The 26,242-nt window shown below is 43.1% G+C and overlaps 2 protein-coding genes across 9 annotated transcripts in view; one reads left to right on the forward strand and one right to left on the reverse strand.

Annotated features, from left to right (window-relative positions):
- reps1 (RALBP1 associated Eps domain containing 1) overlaps positions 1–11,114 on the forward strand; it is a 21,841-nt gene extending 10,727 nt beyond the window's left edge. For 2 of the 5 annotated variants that reach the window (XM_048249990.1, XM_048249992.1), the window contains exons 10-20: positions 31–111; positions 978–1,065; positions 1,904–2,002; positions 2,508–2,580; positions 2,854–2,984; positions 3,249–3,316; positions 4,751–4,921; positions 6,187–6,276; positions 7,342–7,493; positions 7,900–8,005; positions 8,907–11,114. In XM_048249990.1, coding sequence (XP_048105947.1) covers positions 31–111; positions 978–1,065; positions 1,904–2,002; positions 2,508–2,580; positions 2,854–2,984; positions 3,249–3,316; positions 4,751–4,921; positions 6,187–6,276; positions 7,342–7,493; positions 7,900–8,005; positions 8,907–8,975 — 1,128 coding nt within the window. In that variant the 3' untranslated portion in view covers positions 8,976–11,114. The remainder of the gene's footprint in view (positions 1–30; positions 112–977; positions 1,066–1,903; positions 2,003–2,507; positions 2,581–2,853; positions 2,985–3,248; positions 3,317–4,750; positions 4,922–6,186; positions 6,277–7,341; positions 7,494–7,899; positions 8,006–8,906) is intronic. The other 3 variants (XR_007194296.1, XM_048249991.1, XM_048249993.1) reach the window with 3 other exon arrangements.
- A 241-nt stretch (positions 11,115–11,355) lies between these two features.
- Positions 11,356–19,496, reverse strand: clu (clusterin). 4 transcript variants are annotated; one of them, XM_048250447.1, is made up of 9 exons: positions 19,367–19,496; positions 16,615–16,723; positions 16,179–16,327; positions 15,690–15,860; positions 14,463–14,841; positions 14,193–14,333; positions 13,454–13,680; positions 12,998–13,173; positions 11,356–11,840 (listed from the first exon to the last, which is right to left on the reverse strand). In XM_048250447.1, the coding sequence occupies exons 2-9, from the start codon at positions 16,700–16,702 to the stop codon at positions 11,828–11,830; spliced, it is 1,344 nt and encodes a 447-aa protein (XP_048106404.1). In that variant the 5' UTR covers positions 16,703–16,723; positions 19,367–19,496; the 3' UTR covers positions 11,356–11,827. The 4 variants fall into 4 exon arrangements, with proteins under 4 accessions (XP_048106404.1, XP_048106407.1, XP_048106403.1 ...); XM_048250450.1 differs by having other exon boundaries at positions 12,962–13,173; XM_048250446.1 differs by having other exon boundaries at positions 14,460–14,841.
- Between the last annotated feature and the right edge of the window lie 6,746 nt (positions 19,497–26,242).

Raw genomic sequence — 26,242 nt, forward strand, 5'->3', positions numbered from 1 at the left:
CTCTCTCTCTCCCTGTCTGTCTCTCCGCAGCAGTGGGAGACTTTTAGCGAGCGCTCGTCCAGCTCACAAACTCTGACCCAATTTGATTCTAACATTGCACCAGCTGACCCTGTAAGTCAATCACCTAGTAGTGCGCCTGTCTGGTGATTAATGATTTCATTAACCTTCACTCTGCCTTCAGCCAGCTGCCTTCAACTTCACTCTTCTGATCTCTCTCTCTCTCTCTCTCTCTCTCTTCTCTCTCTCTCTCTCTCTCTCTCTCTTTCTTGTTTCTTTCTCTCCCTCACTCTCAGTGTGTGTGTCTCTCTTTCTTTTTTTCTCTCTCTCTTTTTTTTCTGTCATTTTTTTTTTATCCTCTTTTTCTTACTTGGGAAAAAATAAATAAAATAAACTGCATGTGTTCGAAAGCCAACCGTCACCACCATGGCGTCACTGTAATTTTTGATTTAATTTATTTGTAATTTTTTGCTTGCTCCAGCTTTTATGGATTATTCTGTCTTAATGCTGTACCCACTTCTCAATTATGGAACCTTATTTAGTGGCAGGACTTTGCACAAGGTTGCTGAACAGACATTTACAGTAAATAGTCATTCATTTAAACTGACTGGTGCTGTGAGTAGTTTTCCTAGTCACACAGAAATGCTTCTTCAAAGGTTTTATCAGCACTCTAGACCTCCTGCTCCCTTCAGCAGACATATGAAGTAATGTCTTGAAAGACGAAAGTCCAGTGGTTTGGTGGCCCTCTGTTAACATTAGACTATGTTGGGGGTCTTTGTTGGTCTTTATTTTTCACGCAGACAGAATAAAGATTTGATTTCAGATACAGTTACCTTCTGTTTAAGACCTCAAGTCTTAGTACTTCACTGTTATTGTAATGATTATTAGATGATTGTAATGTTATCACAGTGTATAGTGTGCTGTTACTCTGCTTAGCAGTGTGAGACGAGCACAGGAGTGATTGTTCTGTTGCCTCACAGGATACAGCCATCGTCCACCCGGTCCCCATCCGCATGACCCCCAGCAAGATCCATATGCAGGAGATGGAGCTGAAGAGGGCAGGAAGTGGTAAACGCATCCCTTCCTCTTTCCCCTCTCCTCTGGAAAACCTGTCTGCTTTTCTTTCCTTCCTGTTCTGTAGGACTGTACTCTGTCTTTCTTTCTTTTTCTCTTTCTCTCTTTCTTTCTTTCTTTCTTTCTTTCTTTCTTTCTTTCTTTCTTTCTTACTCTCCCTCTTTCTCTCCCTCTCTCTCTCTCACTTACTCTTGCTTGTTCGTTCTCTCTCTCACTCTCTCTCTCTCTTGCCTGTTCTTTCTATCTATCCATCTATTAGATTCCACTACTTTATACCATTAAGTTAGTAATGCTTCATGTATGGTAAATCGTATTAAGCATTCCCTGGAAAGGTTTTATGGCCCAATTGAACTCCTATCTTGCGTAGGAAGAACAGGAAGAGAAGGGCTTGTCAGTGATTCAGCTGGTTTGGTTCAGTGCCCCTGAAGTGGGCAGTAAATTTAAACTCCCATCATCCCCTCCTTTCAAGCCATCTTAAGGATCTCAAGTCCCTGTGCGCTTTATCATAGGCCTTTAAACCTTGAAGAATTCTCTTTACTATAGCTCTGATTATGAAGGCAAACGGAAGCCCTTTGTTGTTACTTTTTCATTTCTATTCTTATGTAAATTGTTAGCACACATGTAGATGTACATGCAACAACTTCATTCCTTCATTGTGTTCTTCTATCTAAACTGAGAGACTTTGTTACTTTCCTTTTAGCTTCATTCCTAATAGTGGTAAAAGTTTGAGTGTAAATAAATAGTCCTCCTGCTAAATGTCTCAGTGGTGTGATGGTTGTCTGGTTGCTGCTGCTGTTTTGGTAAGACACTCCTGTTGTTGTGCTCTTGGCAGACCACACGCATCCCACCAGCCCTCTGCTGGCCAAACCTCCTGAGCTCTCTGAGGAGAGCAAACTAGCAGCTACAATTAAATTTCCTGGTAACACTGTAGGTAAGTGGGCTTCCCTCACACTCCTTATAGATCATATCAACCTCATTCCCTTCCCCTCTTAGTCAGAAGTAGTCTGTTTAAGTATAAGTTTAAGTATATATACTCTCTTGATCCCGTGAGGGGAAATTTGGTCTCTGCATTTATCCCAATCTGTGAATTAGTGAAACACACTCAGCACACAGTGAACACACAGTGAGGTGAAGCACACACTAATCCCGGCGCAGTGAGCTGCCTGCAACATCAGCGGCGCTCGGGGAGCAGTGAGGGGTTAGGTGCCTTGCTCAAGGGCACGTCAGCCGTGTCTACTGGTCGGGGTTCGAACCAGCAACCCTCTGGTTACAAGTCCGAAGCGCTAACCAGTAGGCCACAGCTGCCCCCAATTGTGTCATACTCATTGTGTGTCTGGATCAATTCATTGTGTATTTTGGCATATGTAAAAATGTAAAATGCTTTACAGTCTGGAGAGTTTTTGAAGCATCTCCCATAATTCTTTTCCCCTCCTCAGGTGATGGTTATAGTAGTTCAGATTCATTTACGTCAGACCAAGAACCCATGGCCAGTGTTGTAACGCGTCAGAGGTGAGTCCCATCTCTCTCTCTCTCTCTCTCTCTCTCTCTCTCTCTCTCTCTCTCTCTCTCTCTCTCTCTCTCTCTCTCTCTCTCTCTCTCTCTCTCTCTCTCTCTCTCTCTCTCTCTCTCTCTCTCTCTCTCTCTCTCTCTAAAACCTGTCAGCACATGTAATTCGCACCTAATTCATATCTGATTGAAAATGGAAAGTGCAAATCTCAGGCTGAATGTTGCAGCTGAGATGGTTGTAGTGATGTGAGCTGTAATGCTGTGATTGTGCTGCAGGTCTCATTCGGGGACGTCTCCCGAAGGGCTAAAGGTGGTGGCTCCCCCTCCCCCGCCCCCCAGACCCCACGCCTCACACTCACGCTCCTCCTCACTAGATATGAATCGCAACTTCGCCGCCGTCACCTCAGGTGCTCCCTTCCGCAAACACGACTCCGAGTTGTTTTCTTTTCCTGTGTCATAAACTCGAAAGGACGACTATAATCAAAAATTAGAATCAAAGCAGTTAAACAACAATGCCTCACTATGCTATACGTACTATTAAAGGGGATAGTTTGTAGTTGTGCTCAGTGTGGTTAATCATGTGCTTGTGTGTGTCCATCACAGATCACAGCTAGTTTGTAGTTAGTTGTGCTCAGTGTGGTTAATCATGTGTTTGTGTGTGTCCATCACAGCGGGCCAGCAGCAGCCGGGTGTGGTGGCGTTCCCTCCAGCAGTGCCTCCCAGACCGCAGCCCACACAGGTACCACGCCCAGCCGCACCGCACGCTTATCCCTCATCCCACAGCACACCAAACACCCACGCATCCGACCTGACGCAAACGTGATGCAGACACCCTCTGTCAACATCTGCACTCATCCAAACCCCCTTCATAGCTCGGATATATCCCTATAGCATTCAGTATTTTTCATAACTGTGGGGAGGAGTGTTGTTAGAAGGCATTGAGAAGCTAAACACTTGATTATGATGCATTTAAATTAATACATCTACTTAACATGCATTAAAGTGACACAATGTTGTTCTTTTACCTTAAAATAGAGGTTTCAAATGCCCATGCTTCACTGATGTACACCCATAAAGCGTACTACATACTCGCCGCACCCGACCGGTAGCACGACAATGTGACGTCAAAATTGCGTCATTTCCTCTGTCGCACGAGCAATTTCAGCCTCGCGCAGGCAGGTCGTTTCACAGGAGATTTTTTTCCAGATGCGCGCGACAAGCAGGATGAGCTTGAAGCCAAGATCAGGGAGCATGCGTGCCTCTATACAGACATCAACCACATTCAGGCATTTCATATAGCCTAGCCCACATCTTAAATAAACATGTTGGAATAGTCAGTTTGAGAAGAGAGGGAAAATAACCTGGCTAGGTTACCAGCGAGAGTTCGTGGTTTTTAAATAGTTTGCTGGATAAGTTAATGAAGCTACCAGAGAGAGGGAATTAAGATGAAAGACCTAGGACCCAGGGACATGCCAATAATCCAGCAAAAGGTAACAAAGATATTTATTTTCAACCAAAGGATCCACCTCAGGAAATTACACAAACTCATCTCTCAGCACCAGCCAGCTAGCTAAAAATGAATTATCCTATCGGGATCTAATCTATCTATCTATTCTATCTATCTATCTATCTATCTATCTATCTATCTATCTATCTATCTATCTATCTATCTATCTATCTATCTGCATTCATCATCTATCTATCTTGGAAATCTATCTGGTATCTATCTATGGTCTATCTATCTATCTAATCTATCATCATCTACCTACCTAAGATGTCTGAAGTATCATCACAGAGGGTAGTTTTACTGCCCTTGAGGCCAATGCCAATTCGGGAGAATATTGCAACTAGTGTCGTGACCACCACGCGTGAGTTTAAATGGTTACGGCGCTCCCGTGACGTCACATTGTCGCGCTACCAGTCGGGAGTGGCCTGCTAAGGTCTGCTAATCAAGTGAACATATGGTGATGGCAATATAGGTGATGAATCGCTCTTGCAGATGAAGCTTTTCACTCTGTAAAATGATGACATATGATGTAAAAATGGTGCCTGGTGGCCCACTCAGTCACTGCTTCACTGGCCTCTCGCTCTCTTTCTCTTTCTCTCTCTCTCTCTCTCTCTCTCTTTTCTTCACTTAATCTCTCCCTTTTCTCTCCCTTCCTGTGCCCTCCAGGCTGCGGGTCCTCACGGCCATCGTCCAGTAGAGGGCGACAGTCTGCCGGTCCACTGCAGCACGTCCCCTCAGCAGATCCCCGAGCAGCCCAACTTCGCCGACTTCAGCCAGTTCCAGGCCTTCGCCGACCAGCCCGCCGAGGATGCCGAAAAACACTCTGAAACCGCACAGGTAGGCATGCAGAGGAAGGAGGGGGCCAGATTTGCATACGCACAGATGTGCTCCGTCATATACGAAGATGGATACACACACACACACACACACTGGCATTCTATAAAGGGGTCTAGAATAGAACAGCTTGTGTCCAATCAAGTTAGTGTCATGTCATGAATTCCAAAGAGATTAAACTTTATCCCAGAATTTCTGTTGGACAGGATATGAACACCAGAGAAACACACACACACACACACACGCAAGCAAATATGATGGTAGTCAGAGACGGATATACACACACAGTAAACAAGAGACAAACTCCTTCCTTGGTTGACTGAATGTATGACTTATTTGGCCAGATGCTCCTACCAATAAACTGCTAAAGCCCTTCCAGTTTAATTAAAGCAGCACAACTCATCTGATCTATAACTCACTCCTTACATCAGCTCCTTTGGGTTTTTGGGTTTTTAAAGATGTTTATATTTCAGATAGCATGAACACAACACAGCTGCAGGCTGCTATTGCGAAACCCTTTGGACGTTGGCCGAGTTGCCAAAATGCATGAGCGGCCGTTGCAGTGTCTTGCGCCCTTTCAGACAATGAGGCCTCTGTGCCTGGAGCTGTATGAATTGGCACAAGAGGTCTAGAAGTGGCCTTTTTGTTTGAGCAGGATGTGCGTAACTTGTTGTGCAGCAGGGATCTTGGCATCGGCCACGGGCATCCTGGGCCCAGTGCTTTAGCCAGAGTGGACACAGGGAGTTTTGAGTCACGCCATGGTGCTTGCAGCCGAGACTATTGGAGTGGTTGTGCGCCTGAGCTGTTCCAGCAGATATAGGCCCCAGAGCAGACACAATGCTGATTTAGGGTAATACGATACAGTGAGGTCAGGGCTCAGTTCACAAACAAGAGAATACTTCCCTGTATGTGGGCGGTGGTAGCGTAGTGCTGAAGGAGCTGGTCTAGCATGCAGTAGCCAGAAAAGTTGTGGGCTCAACTGCCGGCTTGCATTGTCGTGCCACTAAGCTAGGCACTTAACCCTGAGTTGCTCCAGGAACAATGAAACAATGCCCTTGTAATATAATGCACATATGTTAGTCGCGTTGGAAAAAGCGTCTGTTAAATTAATAAATGTAGATGTAAATGTATGTGGGTGGCAGGCAAGCAAGACACACACAGACCAAGAGATGCACTTTTCATGTTTCATCATGTTTTATTTTGCTCTGGTATCGCTTAGGATAATTGTGGGGTGGTTGTGATCTCACTGGTTTGTGTCTTCTGTCCAGGCAGAGAAAGCTGGCGACGTAGCAGGTCCCTTGAGGACCGCGAAGTCCGACGGTCAAAGTGAAGAAAGAGCCGCCGCTACTGTGAACTCTGTAAGTAGTGATGCCTCTCGTCGTTTCTTGGTGTTTTTTATGCCTCCAACGTTGTCTTCAAAGCAGCGCTGCCTGCAAGGCGCTATGGTTAGGCATGGGTTAAGGTTAGGTTTAGGGTTGGAGTTAGGTTTAGGATAAAGTGCCTTTAAGTCGACGGTGGCAGCGCTGCCTGGAAGACGACGTTGGGGGCATAAAACACCATCGAGACCTCTCGTCCTCCTCCTACATGCACCCATGTGACTGGTATTTTTGGTGCATGTACAGGTCATTGTGCCAGTTCTGTTGGACAGTGCCAGAAGGCCTGGCCCAGTCCACACTGAAGGCCAATTTTTAGCCGAACTATGAAAGCCTGCACCTCCAGCGACATCTGTCGGCAACAATTCATTTTTGTCAAGCGACACTTGTCACCTGGACATGGCCCTCATGCTGTTATTCAGCCCCCAGCTCTGGGCAGGAACAGATATGACTCATTACAAAAGCAGACTGTTGAAAAGTATACTCCAAAGTATACTCAGCATCTTACTGTGTTTATGGACATCTGCTGTTTGGACATTAAATCGGTGACCTCAGCGTTATCGATGCCTTGTGTAAAATGTCCTAATCACTTTGCCCATCTGTCCACATTGTGGACGTTGTGTGTGTCCCATCTGAACGGTAACAGTAAGTGGAGATGTCCGACTCCTTAATAGCTTAAGTGTTAGTGTCTGGTATAAATTTAAGAAGTGACGTCTTGTGTCTGGATTTTCATGCCATTACACACATTTGTAAGGATGTTCAGACAGGAGAAATCGCACAGGAACATTATAGCACACTCATACTCTTTCTGAGTTTTTTTCTACATTGGCCTGTTTTACTGGAAATGGTCATGAGCTCAGTTTCCACAACTACCCTAGAAATACATTCACAGCCTCACTCTTAACGCAATCTGGTACCATATAAAGATATATAAAAATTTACTAAAAAAGTCATTTTATTTGGACCGTGCAATGAAATCTGAACAGCTGTAGTCGTTTTAATGACCTAATGAAAACTGAGCGAGTTCATTTGCTTCTGGTCTCCTCCCAGGCCAAAGGCTCCACTGGGCCTCTGGCCCCGCCTCCCAAGCCTGTGCGACGGAGACTGAAGTCGGAGGACGAGCTGAGGCCCGAGGCGGAGGAGCACCCCCCAAAGTCCAACGTCATCACTGCGGTCCTCACCACGCAGCCCTCCATTCCACGGTACGGCCTGGTCCACTCTAACATGGCTAGACTGTCCACTCTACAAACCGGACAACTTCTTTAGTTCACACGTGCAACACTCATTGTATTAACATTTGTTCTTTGTGGTTTTACTAAATGTAATCAGACTTGTAAATGTACCAATAATTATTTTGATCAATAAATTGCTAACTATTTGTTGAAAAGTTTCCTTTTGATACTCTAGCCTGATGTTATTCCTCTGTGGCCTTTTTATCTGAACGTTTTCTTCCACATGGCCAGCATACAGATTAAAAGGGACCGTTTTATCAGTCTACAAGGGCTGACTTGTGGAAATACAGGCCATGGCCTTGCACCCTGACCAACATTGCTGTTACGTCACGCATATGCATGAACTGAGCTCATGTTTGTCTCTTGTCTCCTGCAGGTCTGTCGGTAAAGATAAAAAGGCCATTCAAGCTTCCATTAGAAGGAATAAGGAGACCAATACAGTCCTGGCCAGACTCAACAGTGAGCTACAACAACAGCTAAAGGTACGGCCCGTCACGCTTCTCAGACAAAATAGCCAGAGAGAGGGTTTCTGTACGTACACACCGCCACCGACTTGAGCTTCCAAAGAAGCTCTGGTCGCTCTGTCAAGGACGCTTGTCAAAAAAGTCCAGGGATGCTTTGGCCGCTCTGACGTGACCGCATTTTACGTTCCATCGTGTTCTAGCTTAATACTTTATTCTATTCGATTGGTTGCTGGTCGTTGGACGCTGAACCGCATCATAGCTCATTGCCATAAAGTTGACTTACTTTCAACTTCAACTCGCTCAAGACGCCCAACACGCGACGCCGACAGATTTGACGCTTCTGGCTGCTGAGAGAAGCTGGCTTCCATTGAAAATGAATGACTTCCTGACTCTTTGGAAGCTCAAGTCGGTGGCGGTGTGTACATACAGTTTACGTTGTGGAATGATTCATTCAACTACTACACAGTGCTTTGTTTTTTAGCAGGGGCATCCCTTTCGTTGTTTTGGTGGAGTTTGGGTTTCAGAAATGGAACTGACTTATCATTATGTGGATATTTGATTTAGTTTATTTAGTGTATTTAGTATTTTAGTATTTTTTTTATCTTCTACTGTCTCTTGTGCAGTTGAGTTTTGTTATATGTATATACTTCTATTACTTTTTCTGCTGTAAGTGCATGTTGTGTGTGATGTCTGTATGCTAATGAGACCTTGAATTTCCCTATCTATCTATCTATCTATCATCTATAAAGTATCTATCTATCTATCTATCTATCTATCTATCTATCTATCTATCTATCTGTCTATCTGTCTATCTGTCTATCTATCGAACTATCTATCTGTCTATCTGTCTATCTGTCTATCTGTCTATCTGGAATGTTTGGTTTTTAGTTTGTTTTCTTGCCTCTGACTGTGTGTGCAGGACCTGCTGGAAGAGAGAATATCTTTGGAAGTTCAACTGGAGCAGCTGAGACCGTTTTCCCATTTGTAACCCGTTTGGTTCCGGAACAATCCACGAAGAAGAGATAGAGGGTCAGACAGAACCTCCAGCAGGACGCACATGTTCACCCCCATCTCCGCCGTGTTAGTATGTGCTTGTGTGTGTGTGTGTGTGTGTGTGTGTCTGTGTGTGTGTGTGAGTGTGTGTGACACCTTACTCCGCATACACTTCTGTACAAAGATATGTAGTTGTTGCATTGAATTGCATTGTGTGTGTGTGTGTGTGTGAACAACAAACTTTGCGTCTGGGAGAAAGCTAAAGCATACAATCACCCGAGAGCATAGGGTAGGAATGTTACACGTTTTGGCACTTTTCATGAAGGCGATTAGTCGATGCAACGAGCCGTTGTTGTGGCAGACATCTATCCTCTCCGCACCATCAGCACCGCCTCGAAGGCCTTGCTACACACGCAGCGCCTGTGCTGGTGGACTGGAGAGTGAGGTAGCGGGGGTCGAGACCTTAGTGTTTCTTGGGTAGGTTAAAGCAGCAGGAGAGGAGCCGCGATGAAGACTTGGGGACTGAGTAATTGTGAGGTCTTTTGACTGACCCAATGTAAGGAAAGATAATCATGAGTTGTAGGGAAAGACTGGGGGTTCATTGTTTTTTTTATTTTTTATCTCTTAGTTTTGAAATGGACTGAGTTGACCTTACAGGCACGATCTAGTGGGCTTAATCAGGTCCAATCAGGCTCAATTAGGACCAGTTGTTTTTGTTTTTTTCTCTAAGGGAAAGTGGATACTATGGTCTAATTGGGTTTGATTCTCTCTGATGGAAATAATGGCTGCCGTAGTCTGTTTAGGTCTGATTCTCTGACTGAAAGGAGAGCAGAGGCTGCTGGGAAATGAAGGCTTGAGGCGTGAGAATGATTGTGGCGGGCCATCTTTCATTGTCTCACCGGCCTTTTTCAGAATCATTGACTGCAGAAGGGGCCCGTATTTTGTGTGTGTGTATACTGTGTGTGTGTGTCTAGGAGGTAGTGTTACATGTGTACGGAATCCCACAACAGAACTCTGCTTCCATTTTTTTTTTTCACCCCTCCCTCCCCCCCTTAGTATGCTCTGTGATGTAACAAAGGTCTTAGCCCTCGTGTACAGTCCTTTACTGGAGATGACCAATGTCCACCACCACTCTGACCCTCCTCCTCCCCCTCCAACCATCTCCCTCCCTATCTGCTCACGGGAATTGGCTGCCTCCTTTGCATGGTACATTATCAAAGATGTGGCCCGTGTTCAACCCCCCCCCCCCCTCAAAAAATAAAAATAAAAAATAAAAACTATGGGCTCCCCCTGTGGACAAACAGCACCTGGAGTCAAAGCGGTGAGACCTGAAACGACTGAACGACTGCACTTTTTCTCTCCCTTTTCAAGCATTTCACTACTTTGTTCCTGTTTTGTCTTTTTCACCCTTTAAAACATCATTTTAAACTGTGTATTGTTAATGCTCTTACCTGATGTTGCAAAAAGCTCTTAAAAGCAAACATAAAAAAAAAAAAACGGCAAACCACTTTATTTTGTATGGCTATACCTTTAACTAGTGTGACATTTTGTGTTCCCTAGATTTGTATTACTGTCTCTGTTTTGTTTGTTTGTTTATTTGATTTCTTCAAAGCTCCTGTTTATAATTTTTCTATTTTAGTTTCTTTGTTTTTGTTTTTTTTATTTTTCATTTGTTTGTTTCTTCACCAGTCCTCAAAGCCTTACTCTTAGCGTTCAGGTGTTCACTTTATTAAAGAGGCAGGACTTATTGTCTTGGCTGGCCATAGGTGTTAACATAAGCAAGAAAAGAAAAAAATACCCTGTCTACCTTTAACCATTCTCCCCTCCCTCTCCCCAATCTCACTCCCCATAACCCCCACCCAACCCTTTCCTTTGAACCAAGGTGAGCCTTCATCCCTGCTGTCTGGTCTATTGTACTGTAAAGGGGGCTGTTGTATATTGTATATGATACACACCTTTTGATCTCATATGTAAATTTGCATTAATTGCTGACTAACAGCAAAAAAATATTATATTTAATTGCTTATATTATGGCGGTGGGATCATAGATGTTTAACTGCATGGACCTATCTCTGCAGAATGAACTAGCAACTGTGTGATTTTTACACAAAATAAAAATGGCACAATATTTTAATGGCTGCTATCTCTTCCTTTGTCATTAGTGTAATTGTTGTGTTTGTTATGGTCATATCTTTAATGAAATAATCCTGCTGGGGGAAAAAAGCTGAAATTATTTTTGCTTTTGACAGTCTGGTGTTTGGTTGATGTCTGGAATCTCTGGATATCAGTTTTAGCACAGCAAATCATGGATTACGCGTGTCTGTGTTTGAGAGGGGCTTTACAAGTATATCAGAAAAACAGAAAACCAAGAGAAATTGTTGTACACATAGCTTTATTGTCAAAGGAGTAGAAGTTCCCCAACCTCAAGCAGTGTGCATTCACCCTTTTTATGGCCACATAAATCACATTTTGAATTCAAAACTGAATCTCAAACTAGTGCAGTATCCATCACATAGTGGAAAAAAGGAATGGAAGCATGTATACATTGTCCTTGGGTCCCACAGAGCAATCCCTATATATCTAGAGAGGTTTACAAGGTGGTTATGAAATGTGATCATTGTCTTTCAAGGTTTAAGGTTTGGAGCAGGAATCATGCTGAATTTCTAGAAGGAGAGGGTAGAATGCTAATAGCATGAACTGGTACACTAACCCCTAATGCTGAAGAACGCCGTTCTACTAAGCTCCTTGAAGATTGTTCTTGTTATTTTTTTCCCCTACCCATCCTTGCCAAGGAAACATTTGGAAAACACCACCACAGCTGCAGCTGTCACCTGGCACTGATGACGTCTACTTGACGACCCTAGAGGAGATGGGCAGAGAGCTGCTTCAGAATCACAGATATCAAACTAACATTTCTCATATTGACAACCACAACTATGGTTACTCTGATGTAGTAGAAAATACTGCATGATTTTTGTTTTTGTTAGTTGACTATCTGGCAGGGAGAGTTCTTTTTTTCCATGTATAATCACCGGTTGATCGTATTCTGAGCCCAACTTCACCACCAAGTAGATTGCTTGGCAAGGAGAAGCAATTTCCCATCCGTCCCAATTTAATGTTTGTCATTGCAGTCTTGCCTTTGCACAAAGAACCAAAATGGTTTCCCAAAGCATGACATGCTGGTATTCTCTGGCAGTGTTGGGAGTAATGCATAAAAAAAGTAATGTTATTACAGTAATGCATTGCTTTTTGCTGTAATGCAGTAATGTAAGGCATTACCAATACAATTTCAGTAATATTTTACTCGGTACAATTCTCAGTAACTGAAGTTACTTTGCTTTTTAATCCAAAATTGAGAAATGCTCAATTGGCACCAGAGAATATTATCCAAGAATTAAAAAAGTCATCTATGCTGGTCCTGGAATTTGATTGCCTTGTTTAGATGACTGTAGAAAGGGAATTTGAGTTATCTCTGCCATTCATGCAACAGATCTAACATGGTTAGGCTATACTTCTCATTTCAAGCAGTGAGAATAACTTAAATGTTGCTTTTACAGACAAAGATCGTAGCCATGTGGAAAGAAAAGGCAACCAGCAATGATGAGAACCATTTAAAGTCAACATACAATTTCACTATGGCTATATTTTACTATATTAAGTTGTGAGTGACCTTTGGCCTTTGGGGCCTACATCGTCCCATGAGCCATAACTGCAACCATTATATTGTTCTTTTGTTAGCCTTAAACCTAGCTCAGTCATTATGCCATACCACATCACCTCCTGCCGTGTAATGAGCTGCATTGAACACATGAAGATCTATTGAGAACACCAAATCCATATTTCCTGTTATTTTGGTGAAAGTAATGTAAACGTAGTGTAATGCCTTACAATTCAAAGACAGTAATATTGTAATGTAACAAATTACTTTGAGATGACAGTAACAAGTAATAAATAATGTATTACGCTTTTGAAGTAACTTGCCCAACACTGTTCTCTGGAGGGGCTGAGAGAACTCACACGGTGGTCTGTTTGTAGCGGTCCAGTGCCTCTTGTGCCACCACCTCGGAGAACTTGGGGTCACTCCATGGGATGTCCCCGGGCACGGTAAAGGTCATTGGGGGAGCATCGAACAGCTGTACCGAGACGTTGGTGTCACCCGGCTCTTTAGATTCCTCATTGCTCCTGTTCAAGATCTATGAGTAAATAAGTGTACTGGTAAAGTGAAGCCTTATATGGTGCCAGTCCCAGATTAAAAGCTTTTTTCAATGGATGTTTTCATATTTTCCTTTCAGCCCAGGACAAGTCGTAATCCATGTATGGGAAACCAGTGTTTACTTTTAGTGTTTAAGACAGGTTAATGATTCAAACAACTTTTTCAACATGTTTCATGTCAAGTTGTTCTTTTCCCTCATGATTGCGTAAACCTTTTGCCATTTTTAAATGTCAACAAATGGAAATGAAGGAGTCACGTACCGTTTTGACCTGGAAGAAGCCATCTTTGGTCTCGGTGTTGTTAGCCAGAGTAGAGACCCAGCCAAACTGCTTGTTAAACATGTCCAGCAGTCTGGAGGTGTTGAACATCTCCTCCTCGAACTTGCGCAGGAGTCTGTTGTACTCCTGCGTGAACCTCTCAGCCCTCTCCAGAGCCTGCTCCAGCTGCTCTTTCAGGGGGCCTTCCAGAGGTTTCTTTCCAGAACAGTCTGAGGAGAAACAGAACAAGTTCCTGTGAGCCTCTATGCCTCAAACACTATTCTGCTACATCAGAGATGCAATCCTTGGTTCAGTTTTGCGAAAGGTTAATATGCGATCTTAACAGCCAATCAGATTACTAGAGAACTGTGTGGAGCAATTTGCTCATTTTGACAAAGTGTAAGGCATTAGAATTGCTAACTGTACCTTTTAGTTTATCTTTTTACAAGACTTTTACAGAGATCTTTTTACAAGGCTTTTTACTATAAATTCATTATTGTGCAGACTATGCACAGCATCAGCAGCTGATGTGATTAAGTTGGCTCAAGTTCTGATTTCTAAATAGCATGTAATTCTTTTGTTGGGAGAATAATGTCTGGTTGCCAAAGTTCTGACAGGTGTCTTTTTGCCCAGTGTCTGTCTAGACATTAAAGCCAGTGTAAGCAAACGTTTCTGGGGCTGTAGTTACTGGCATTAATATCAGTGTAGCATTGCCCAGAGGAAAGGACTCAGTGGCTCTTACCGATGTGCTGGATAGCTTTGCATTTCTCACACTCCTCCTTGAGCTTGATGCAGCCAGCCGAGTTCCTCCGAATCTCCCTGCAGGTCATGCGGTCGTTCCCGAAGGGTTTAGTGATGACAACATCCTCGTTCGTGCTTTCGTCTACAAGCAAACAGAACAATTATGTTACATTACCGATACAAACTACCCGAAAGAAATCGGTCGCACTGAGAAGATGGCTATGCAAAAGACTAAACTAATACATTAACAGTAACACAAAGATACTACTACCTCCAGATGGGTTGAACCCAAAGTCCCCATCACTGCCCATGTGTGACCCCATAGACTGAAACATGTTCCGAGCCATATCCATCATTGGCTGGAACATGCTCTGGAATCCGTGGAAGTGCGGGTCCGACAGAGGGGACCGGTAGACACGCTGACGGCCGAAGGGGCTGTTGAAGATCGGGTGGTGGAAGGAGCGCATGCGGTCGAACACCTGCATGCTGTCGTGGAAGATGCTATCCACACCCTCGGACACCTCTGAATAGTGCTTCTCCAGGTTCTGGAACTCACGGCTCTGCTGTTGGTCCTCCCGGGCCAGTGTGTCGATGTTCTCGCCGTTGATCCAGATGGAGAATGGAGACGTCCTGTTCAGAACCTCCTCCAACTGAGAGACAGGGAGAGTGCAACAACATTTTTCTAATATCATCAATATAGCATCAACAGGGATAGAAACATCACAGGTTCAACAGTACAGTTAACTATCACAGGACTTAAATCAATAAAAATATCTGTGCCTGAAGTTATCAGACATTTATGAGGACGCCATATATACTGTGGTCTCATTGACTATTTAAATCCTACTGGTTAGCGCTTCGGACTTGTAACCGGAAGGTTGCCGGTTCGAACCCCGACCAGTAGGAACGGCTGAAGTGCCCTTGAGCAAGGCACCTAACCCCTCACTGCTCCCCAAGCGCCGCTGTAGCAGGCAGCTCACTGCTCCGGGATTAGTGTGTGCTTCTCCTCACTGTGTGTTCACTGGCATGGTGCCTGAACACTTTAAGCCCTGCTATCATGTTTGGAAGCAGTGTAGCCAGTTGCAGTGGATAACTCTTAGTTTAGTTGCCTTATAGTTATAAGCACCATGTGGTTGGGGTGGTGGATGCTATGCATGACGTGCACCATCCCACCGTGGGCCCCATAAGACAGAGGGGCCCTAACTTCATTGGCAGGCAACAAGTCCGTCGAACTAAAGCTACTGCATGGCATGAGAGAACATTGAGCTGACCCACCCCTATGTGCACTTAGGAACTTGCGCATGGTATCATTTCGCAATGCGATTTTGCCAAGTTAATAAATTAGATTTAGATTAAATTTAGTTCATACACGGTGGACTTTGCTTGCTGCTTTGTTCATAGTCAGTTGCTCCTCAGTGAAACTAAGGGCCCAGTTTGCGTGTGTGAAGATTGGCTGTATCTCCGGGGTGGACGTGCTGCTGTCGCTGCGACCGCTCACCTGTCGGCCTACCAGGCCAGAGCCACTGGAGCAGGTGCGTGAGTAGAACTTGACACAGGTGTTCTTCAGACAGGGCTTGCACTCCTCCCACAGGGCCTTGATGGTCTCATTGCACACCTCCTGCTCCTCTTCCAGCTTCGTCTCCATTTCTTGAGCGCTCTTCAGAGCCTCCTGTGGTGTGCACACAAACACACACACGCACACACACACACACACACACAGACACAGGCGGGGGTCTTCAATATTACTTTGAAATATTAATTCCTTGTTTTATAAAAAAAATATCAAAATGGAATTATTTTTTCCAACCCATTTACTGTTATCTTCTTCATGGTTTTAAAATGGTGTGTAATTCATTTTTCACCATGTTTTTCCACTCAAATCCTTGCATGCCTAAGCATGCCAGTTCAAGACAGGAACTCTGCCTCAACCCGCAACTCAGCCAACCCAGGACACGTTCCACAGCTCATGGTCTCAGACCCACAGTACCTCCTTCTCCTGTTTGGTTTTCTCCAGGGCCGACAGGAACTTCTTGTGGTCCTCTCCTGATTTTTCCATCACCGACTTCATCTCCTTCACCCCTGTGATGGCATTCTCAATCTGCTTGTCCAGATACTTCTCTCCCTGGAGCGAGATCTCTGCGGCACACAGAGCAGAGCTTGGGTGAGTCTCACACAAAGCTGAAAAGCTAATAATCAATGCCCAGCTAATAAAACTCATAAGAACATGACTAAGGAATGCTGGTGGTGCATTCTTTCGAATTTCAATAACATTTAGTACTAATAATAATAGTAGGCCTACATTTTAATAATGAAGAGATTAAAATAAAACACACATTCATTTTCAATCAATAATACTAACAATCTGACCACGTCCTAGCTAGCTTTAAAAGAAGCTGATTAATGATGATAACTTTGTTACTCACGACCGAGGTCTTCTTTGGAAGGAGGCAAAATGCTTTCTGATAGGACACATAGAAGAGCAAGAACCGCCACAGAGCTGAAGACCCTCATTTTGTAAAAACCAGCAAAAACCTGAAACACAGACATGTCAACGTTAAGGGTTTTACCTAATGGTCTAAACATATAGGGTTTTCTGGACCCCCTATCTACACTGATGCTTAAGAATTAAGAATACAATGGCAATATTGGGTAGACAAAACTGAATACAAACCATTATGATAAATAACACATCTACATATCATAAAATATCAATTACAGTATATGTGTGTATGATTATGATAACATAAACAGTTACTATAAAGAAGCATTATAACATCTCGCCTTCAAACTAATTGAAGACTAGATGTGTCACCTAGCGAAAGCCAGACCGTCTGTATGCATGTGTGTGTGTGTGTTTGTGTGTGTGTGTGTGTGTGTGTGTGTGTGTGTGTGTGTGTGTGTGTGTGTGTGTGTGTGTGTGTGTGTGTGTGTTTTTTTATGATGTCATGCTTAGCCTGATGAGCCAGCTAGGGTGCGTCTAGATTTTTAGGCTAACTATTGCTGAGTGATCTCTTAGTTTTGAATATGACCGTCAACTCAACTTAATTTTTTTCCAGAGCTGTATGTCTGTGTGTCTGTTCAAAATTGTGTGTATGTGTCTGCACAAACAATGTGCCTGAGTGTGTGTGTGTGTGTGTGTGTGTGTGTGTGTAAATGTAAAAAGGTATGCATACTAGATGCTGCTTCCAAACTGATTTAATGCACATATTCACATCCTCATACAGTCCAGTCATACAGTGGTCCACTGGCCCAAACAAAAAAAAGTGTTTTTTCATGACGTGCATCAGAAGAATTTGGTAGTGATGAACCATGTCAAATTTCCTTTACTTCTCATCACAAGATATCGGCACAAAATTGTTTTGCCTGCTGAAGTTTCATTTGGCCAATTTTGTTGAGTGAGCCAAATGCCATATATCACAGAAAAAATATTAGTCTTGCAGCAATTCAGTGACAGCAACACCACCAAAATGTAATCTATTTTCAGTTCAAATATCAACCTGACCTATTTTTTTCTTTTAAAAATAGGCATTATCTGAGACAAATCTCTCTGTTCTCCTATGACTTTGCAGTTTTATATTTGTCTGGCTGTCAATTGAAGGGGAACACTATAGCTGACCTTGGTGGGTTTCATGATACTCATGTCTTTTTTTGATACCTGGGAGGTGCTCCTGTTTTTCTTTCCCAATATTCCCACTAAATATTATTTGTGAGTTATTATAAATGAAGAGAATGATCACAAAATGCTCTTTCAACGCAATGCATTCAAATTTAGTGGGCCTGGACAATATTGTCCTCCTTCAGCAATCTGACACCTTTGAACTTGTGTAGCTCCATCAGTGATTACACAGAAACAAGCACAAATCCCTGCAAGTCTGTAATCTCTCTTGATAATCTGTGAAATCTCCTAATCCAACATCCTTCACTTTATGTTTCAACAAAGCCTGTGTTTACATGCAACCCTCTAGAGTGTGTTTTACTGTTACTTGTATAAGACTGAAGATAGGGTAGCAACATTATAAAGAGAGAAGTAACAGAAAAGTCACAGTATTTGGTCTGTGGCCATTTCTTCTATGGAGGAGGTGGCTACTTTGTGTCTGGCGGTCCACTGTGAAACACTGCAGAGTTACTGCTGTGCTCTGAGAGGTCTGAGAGGGTAGAGAGAAATTAGAGTTCACATCCCAATCAAGTGCAAAAAGCTCACAAACATGACGGCTCTTAGACACAGGGAGCCTTAGTTACATAAGAAGCATGTAATCCTCTAAATTCTTTACACAAATGTTGCCTGTGGTGCAGCTGGTGGACTATAAGAGAGAGAGAGAGAGAGAGAGAGAGAGAGAGAGAGAGAAGGGGGGACCTCTCAGGATTGCAAAGTCATTCTAACAGCTGTTTGCAGTGCAGACCTGGAAGGGTACCCTACTCTCCTCTTTCCTCAGTGAGCTGGACAAACATTGGGTGGAGTGTGATGTGCAGCTAGCTATCCATACAAATCATACAAAGTTGCTATCATTCTCTTGACATGAGAGTATATTAGCTCAATTAAACCTAAAATCACTCTCAATTATGAGACAACAATTTGGACAGCGTTTAAAAATGAGACGCATGAGAGCGCACGCAACTGACAAAAGGCAGGCGGCTTGCCATCAAATGTAAACATGCTGTGGGGGGAAAAAAACACAAACGGTGCGCAACAAGCTCGCCATCAGCCTGCCCCATCATGTCAGTGGGACAAGTCGAACTGCGTCGAAAAATCTATATGAATTCTGTGTCATTGTCAGCTAAATGGGCAACATAACGTGTGATCTTGACAGCATGCAGTTGCCTTGAATGGTTGGTGATGTTGAACAATTTCTTCTTGTGTACTACTACGCACGTCACCCTGGTTGTGTGAATACATGTTTTCCTTTTTTGAAAACAAAATGTTTACATGCGCCCCAAAATCAAAATATCGAAATAGTTTAACATTTACATTTTACAGCCCAAATCATGGAAATCCATCTTTAAAGCCTATATTGTACTGTATATACCATATATGTAGACATGGTACTATACCATTTTTGTAAACATGGTACTACAACACATCTCTCTGAAAATTATTTGTGGTGGCTTTTGCAAATGAGTGAATGCACGAGGGATATGCTATTTCAAACATATGAAGCATTAGAAAGCATCTCTCACCTCAGATAAAGCCTTGAAGCCTTCCCAGTTGATGAAGTGCAGCAGGGACTGTTGTCCACCGCCATGTATTTATACCGAGCCGCGCGGTGATGTTGATTGGTGATTCACTGGACAAGAACGCCCTGTGGACTTTTCCAGAAGTTGTGTAATTTCTCGCGCACAATCCATGTAGATATTTTATTTGGGCGGTAGAGGGCGTTGTTGTCCCATCAAGTTCATGGTCCTGTTGGGGGGCATATTTGTTTCTATAATCGCACAAATTGGCAAAATACACCTTTGACGTTCGTTTTACAGCTAGTATGGAAATCTTGCAAACCTATGAATTCCTTTCATTCCTTTCATCTTTTGGAATTTTCAGAAGTGTGCACGGGATGATGTAGCCGACTCAAGCAGATTCAGGTTCTAGCCTAGTGGTCTAAGCCAGGTATGGCTAAATGAGCACTGAAATTACAGCTATGGTTGCTAATGCTCAGAGAAAGAAAACCGCAGGCGCAGTACTCCCATTATAGGCTACTGAGTCGGGTAGAGGCAGCAGACAACCTGTTACCTCATGCCCCATCACCCCGTTGCCAACATCCCAGACAAGTCCAAGGCGTCTCCGCCTACACATACCCCTTTAAAAGTTTTATTTGTAAAGTATGCCTTTCCTTGTGACACATGAAGGTCATTATATAACTCCAGTCAGACCCGACGTTGGTCCAGACAGCCTAGAAGCGGGAAAACAGGCAATATCTAGCAACCTCATAAACAAGGGAGCGGCTTCACTGATGCCGTCTGCTCTTGTCCCATTATTACTACAATGCAGTGGGCACGTAGGAACATCTGAACGTCCGGCTCGTGCACCATTCTGTTTTCGATTTGATCACGGACTGAACGGTGCGCTCTACCTCTGCAAATACGCTCAATCGGTGGCATCAGGGGCGTAGGACTGAGGGTAAAACCAGTACTGATTACTAGGGCCCCAAGGAGAGAGGGCCCTTGAACAGTCTGGAATATAAGCATGAGGGGGGCCTATGCATAGGGCCCAGGATCTTGTGCTACGCCCCTGAATGGCATATGCAGTTTTGCCCAGAGAAGCTAAGGCCATAGTTCTCTGCATCATGCAATGCATCTGGCAAAACTCTGTGGTTATTCCAGTGCATGGATGACGTGGGAAAATATTTGTGCCCGACTTGTTTTCCCTGCAGCCACATTCGTGTCTTATCCCGTTGCCTGGATGTTTTCTGGTCTAGAAGATGACAAGATGATGAAGTTGTCAGATGTAAGATGATTCAGAGAACTCATGTGATGTGCTGCTCGGACAGTGACGATAAGGGGAATGAGTCAGGCATGGTTTCAGGCTGTGGGGGTTGGAAAAGCTAAATAGTGGTTAAAATCCATGTCTATCTTCCCCATCATCTCCATGGGCAGTCGGCCAACGGCAGGCCCTAGGCCAAGTGCTGTGTTGATGTTTTCTCTGCTCTTCCAGGGCCCTGCACTTCACAAGGTCACAGCGAGCCAGAGCGACACAATTTTGCACTCATTAATCCATTTTCTCCACGGTTGTGGTGGAGAAACAATGCATTCCTTGTACCCACACAATCATAGCATTCCAATAGTCACCACAGACTGGCTCAGAATTTGCGAAAATGTGTAAAATCAAAATGTTTTGTTATTTTCAGTGGCAATATGTAGTAGTCTATGCTGTCTTAAGACATGATGTATTACCATCTTAAACCCCAATGCTTCTAGTGTTGCAGAACATTCCAGTGAGTGCATCACATGTATGGACATTCAATGCAGTTGGTCTGGGAAGATTTGCATTGTGAGATCCCTGACCTCCTAATCCCCTAACCGTATACGTTACACCTACTTTCTGTGTACTCTCCAAAAGCTCTTTTTAAGTGCATGATTTTATTATCATAATAGAAAATGTGATTTATCATCATAGAAAATCTACAACACAATCCAGAATGCTCACATGGAAGTAAGGATGACAGATCTGATTTTAGTAGACAATGGTTGAGTTATTTTATTGGCTGCTTTATAAGATAAATAAACGTCAGATAAACTGCTGAAACAGTCAAGAACTGTCTGCCCTTGGCCAAGATCCTTTACATATAAACTAACTGTACCAAAGAATAGCAAGCAACGTCTTCTCTTCGGGAATACACACAAGATTTATAGTGGGCGCACTTTCTATTTTCTTTTTTGCTGATCTCTTTACAATATGTCCACCAGATGGCAGTCTATTCCCTTCAGAAATATTCAATTCAACCTTTATCTTATATTGTGAAGGATCTGCATTTTCACCATCAATTCATTCCGGCACCTCGCCCCACTACGCCATTAGTCTCTTCAAAGCTCTTGAGTGTGAACCTGGAAGCCTATTTATCCTTCACATCCTGTATCGAGTATGGTAGGGGAAATCTCAGCGGTATAAGAAGTATTTCTAACACTCGCTTGCACTTGAGGAAAAAGATTAGAGACTAAGTTGGACAGATTTCCTCAACTCAATGACCTACAGATGGAGCCTGAGCTGTTTTTCCCCTCCATTATGGTTTTCCCCTCCATTATGTTTTTTTCCAAGTTGAACAACAAAGAGGAATCAAGCAGCAGGAAGTCATTTTTAGTGAAGTGCTGTGTGATATTTTGTGTTCTCTGTTTATTTGACACATAGCCTGTGTCATATCTATTACACTTTCACTCCTCGCAGCTTATTGAACAATCTGTGGGGGGGACTGCAACAGCTTTGGGGATGTTCTGCAAATCTCGTTGACAACGGTACATTGTAGGCTACAGTCTACATTAAATCTCTGTCAAAGTGTGGTTTTGAATCTAAATTATGGATTGTCTTGTCAGCACGATTTTGTATTGTACATAGGGCCTGCCTCAGTGCAACCCCATGTTACTCTTTGCACTGTCCATTGTGCCATCCAAAGATCTTATATAAAGATATGGACTGGAGTTAGAACTGTCATAATATTATATTATCTTTTAAACCTTTAAAGTCATGTTGCTGTCATGAGTTACATTATTGATACCACATGTAGCTGTTAATCAGAATCAGAAAAAGTCTACCAGTGGAGAAATACGTCTGACCAAGGCTCAAAAGTTATGAAAACTCCAGAAAACCCTTACACATCCAATATGTGGTCCTACAACATTCAGAAGGGTATTACACATGTACGTATCATACAGCTAACTGGAATGGACAATTTATGAATTAATTGGAAATATTGTTTAAGATATAGTTTCTATAGTGTGCCCTGGTAGAACATATGTCAAAGCCTCTTCCCAGATCAGTAAAAGGAGGGGATAACTGGAGCACACAGATGCTAACGTTGCTTATTTCCACTTTTGAACGGTGCAGCATATGTAGTGATCTGAGTAGTAATCTTCTCAGATCAGTTTTGCCAGTGGGGTTTTCCAAAAGAAGCAGTCTGATGGAACAAGGGATTCCAAAAGGGTTTTAGTTTCCGCCATCTGACAGGAAACCTCGCTTACTATGTTGGTATATATACAAATAAGTCCATTGTGTACTGAATGTATATGCATGTACACTTCATGCATTACAATGTCCTTCTCTTAGTATGTTATAATGATGAACCACTGGCTTGTGATGGACTAGTGGATTCTAAGGACATGACCATGACCGAAGGAAACTACATGTGAAGCATACTCTTGGTTCTGCCTGGAGGACACATAACTGGACCCTCATCTTCTCCCTCGTGGCAGGGGAAGGCTGGGGTCGTCCGGAATGCATCTATAAAAGATGATGTGAGGACGTGTTTTTGTGAGAGAGAATGTCATTTGGCGCCACGGGAGACACCAGTAAACAGCTTTCTGTCCAGCAAACTGACCAGAGGTTTGGCCAGAACTATTCATTTTTATGTCTGGGAATTCCCCATAAAAATTCAGCATCAGGAAAAGGATTTTATAAAAATCAGCTCACACATATTTTGTCTAAGATGTGTGTATTTTTCTTAATGATAGAGTCTTATTAATCCATCGCAAGTCAGTCCAGTTGGAATCAGATATTTATATATAGAGGTTTGACTGATCCAGTATGTGCTTTTCAAATTAATTGATCCCTCATTTATCTACACTTGTGGTCTATTAGTTAAAGAATAGTGACAATGATTCCAAGAATCTACCAGCAGAACATCACCATTGTTACACTGGCAGGTCTCAGGACAACTTAAGAGTACTCTTTTCCATGGACGTCTCTGAGCAGACACAGCTCATCCAAAACAGTCTGCTGGAATGTGAGTGTGATGGAATGTTGTATCAGTTTTCAGCCAATTAAGCTTGTTTAATTTGTCCGTGTGCAAGATAGCAGTGCTGTTGCTGGGGATGGAAACCAAATGTACGGAACTGGTCCAGGACATCAGCAAGGTGCTGGAGAAGGTAAAGAACACTCTGTATCGTGATTGGCTCTTGTGCATCATCCACTGCTTCTTTGGCCAGTCTAGTATTCTTTGTTCTTGGAGCACACTGAGTGTGTGTGTGTGTGTGTGTGTGTCTGTGTGTGTGTGTGTGTGTCTGTGTGTGTGTGTGTGTGTGTGTGTGTGTGTGTGTGTGTGTGTGTGCGCGTACGTGCATGTGTGTGTGTGTGCGTGAATGCGTGCTTGCGTGTGTGTGTGTTCTGTCCATTAGGAGCATGTGTTTACTCTCTAAATGTCTACTGTAGTTTACTGCAGTTTGGTTGTTATACAGATGGATATACTGTAAGACTCATATAAATGTATGTTGGATGGCAACCCTGTGTATCTTCTTAAGATTGTTGCACCAGACATGGTGAAGACAAAGTTAGTCATCAGAGAAGTGGAAATAGCTGTGATTACATGTACATACATATATAACTATATAATATATATATTGTGGCAGCTGTGGCCTACTGGTTAGCACTTCGGACCTGTAACCGGAGGGTTGCCGGTTCGAACCCCGACCATTAGACATGGCTGACGTGCCCTTAAGCAAGGCACCTAACCCCTCACTGCTCCCCAAGCGCCGCTGTTGATGCAGGCAGCTCACTGCGCCGGGATTAGTGTGTGCTTCACTTCACTGTGTGTACACTGTGTGCTGAGTGTGTTTCACTAATTCACAGATTGAGATAAATGCAGAGACCAAATTTCCCTCACGGGATCAAAAGAGTATATATACTTATACTTATAACTACCAGCTGTCTTACTTAAAATCAACTCCTGTGTGCTTTTGTCCTCCTTCATGATGATAGATGACCATTATCTCTCCCCCGCAGGAATTTTGTTTTCTGTGGACAAGCACAGATCACATCAAGATGAGGGGAAAAAAGGACTCCCAGAGCTCCCATTCCAGGACTGCGTGTCTCACAGCAACGATCTGGAGTGATTTATGTAGCTGTGAAATTCCAGTTCCAGCGTGAGTCTGGGAGGGGGTTGGCACCTAAAGCGAGTCCCTTTATGTCACTTAAACGCAAAACATGCATAAATGCCTGCTGCATGTGTTTTGTTTTGTGCCAGAGGCATTCCTGAGTTGACTGCAGCGATGATGGCTTAAAAGCATCTGGGTTCAGATGCGCCGGAGTTGCAGTTGTGCCGAGGAATGTGGAGTTCTCTCACACGTGGACCCCAGAGGACTAGGACGAGGAGGAGGAAGAGGTGAAGAAGAAGGAGGAGGAGGAGGATTGAAGTTTACATTACAAGAGAAGCTTCAAGAGAAGAAAGAGGAACGCAGCACCCCCCCCCACACACACACACACACCCTGAGTGTGTATGATTATCTGTCAGCATGGGTCGCTGGTTGTAGGTTATACAGGCTCCATATGGAAAACCATGTGGGGATTCATCATCGTCATGACATGTCCTTGTCTATTGTCCAAAGACTCCAAAAAAGTGTCAAAATTCCATGATATCATGAACCTCTAATAACTCAAAATTACAAAATTGTCATCACATGATCTATGGCTAAATCCCAGCAAATGTGAATGTGTTTATCCAACTTTTAGGCTATGCGGATTAGACCCATGTGTACAAGTGCTGAGCATATCTTATGGAGGTGAATAAAAAGGAAATGATGTAGGCTGAGAGAGGGGGAGGAAGTTATATATGATTCTATTATAAATTCAGTGTCAGAGGTGAATATTTCCAGGAAGCTGTTGTGTAATGCATTTTCCAGATATTTTTTTCTCCCTGTTGCAATCACCTTTTTTCTAACATGTGGGGGAAGATAAGAAACCACTAGTTTGTGTTGGCAAAAGGTTAATCAAACGCCATGCTTACCATCAGATTGCGAATTACCCCACCATAATTGGGGGGTACTGCTCCTTCAGTTCTTCTATGGCCATCATGGTCCACTACCATACAGTATCAATCCCCATCGTGATCGCCAAGTGCAACATGTGTTGTGCAACACACATACAAGGTCTAAACATGCGACAAACTGATAAGGCTAATATCTCATTGTTATTATATATCCAAAAGAGAACCGTTTTGATCAGCTCTCAAAAGTTAGAAGTAAAGTGCACTGAAATACAATTCTAATAGTAAAAGTAATACCTTTACAAGAAGCCTATTGCCTATTTCATGAAATATTGATTTGGTTTATTTTTAGATTTCATAAGACCTGGAGGTAAGACCCAACCCTCTCGTATAAACAGAAACCAATTTTCTATTATAGTCTATGGTAGTCAGTGTCAAATCAACACAATTGCTTAGAGATATGTGAAACCTGAGCAATATTTAATGTGGTTAAGGAGCATACTATGAAAAAACATACTACCACAGAAGAACTACAGAGCGGTAACCTACAAAAATCTGATAACTAGAACAAGCTGGGTATCATCAACACTACAGTATCCTACAAATGAGTCACATACACACACATGCACACATACACTTTTCCTTTTCCTCACAG

This window comes from Alosa alosa, chromosome 8 (genome assembly GCF_017589495.1).
Source record: "Alosa alosa isolate M-15738 ecotype Scorff River chromosome 8, AALO_Geno_1.1, whole genome shotgun sequence".
NCBI lineage: Eukaryota > Metazoa > Chordata > Actinopteri > Clupeiformes > Clupeidae > Alosa > Alosa alosa.

Bases quoted from the DNA above. Each gene is read 5' to 3' on its own strand.
- clu (XM_048250446.1), bottom strand. From the start codon at position 16,702: ATGAGGGTCTTCAGCTCTGTGGCGGTTCTTGCTCTTCTATGTGTCCTA. The intron at 16,328-16,614 runs GTGAGTAACAAA...TGTGTGCCGCAG, and splicing joins TTCCAAAGAAGACCTCGGTC to AGATCTCGCTCCAGGGAGAG. The intron at 14,842-15,689 runs GTGAGCGGTCGC...CCTGTCTCTCAG, and splicing joins CTGGCCTGGTAGGCCGACAG to TTGGAGGAGGTTCTGAACAG.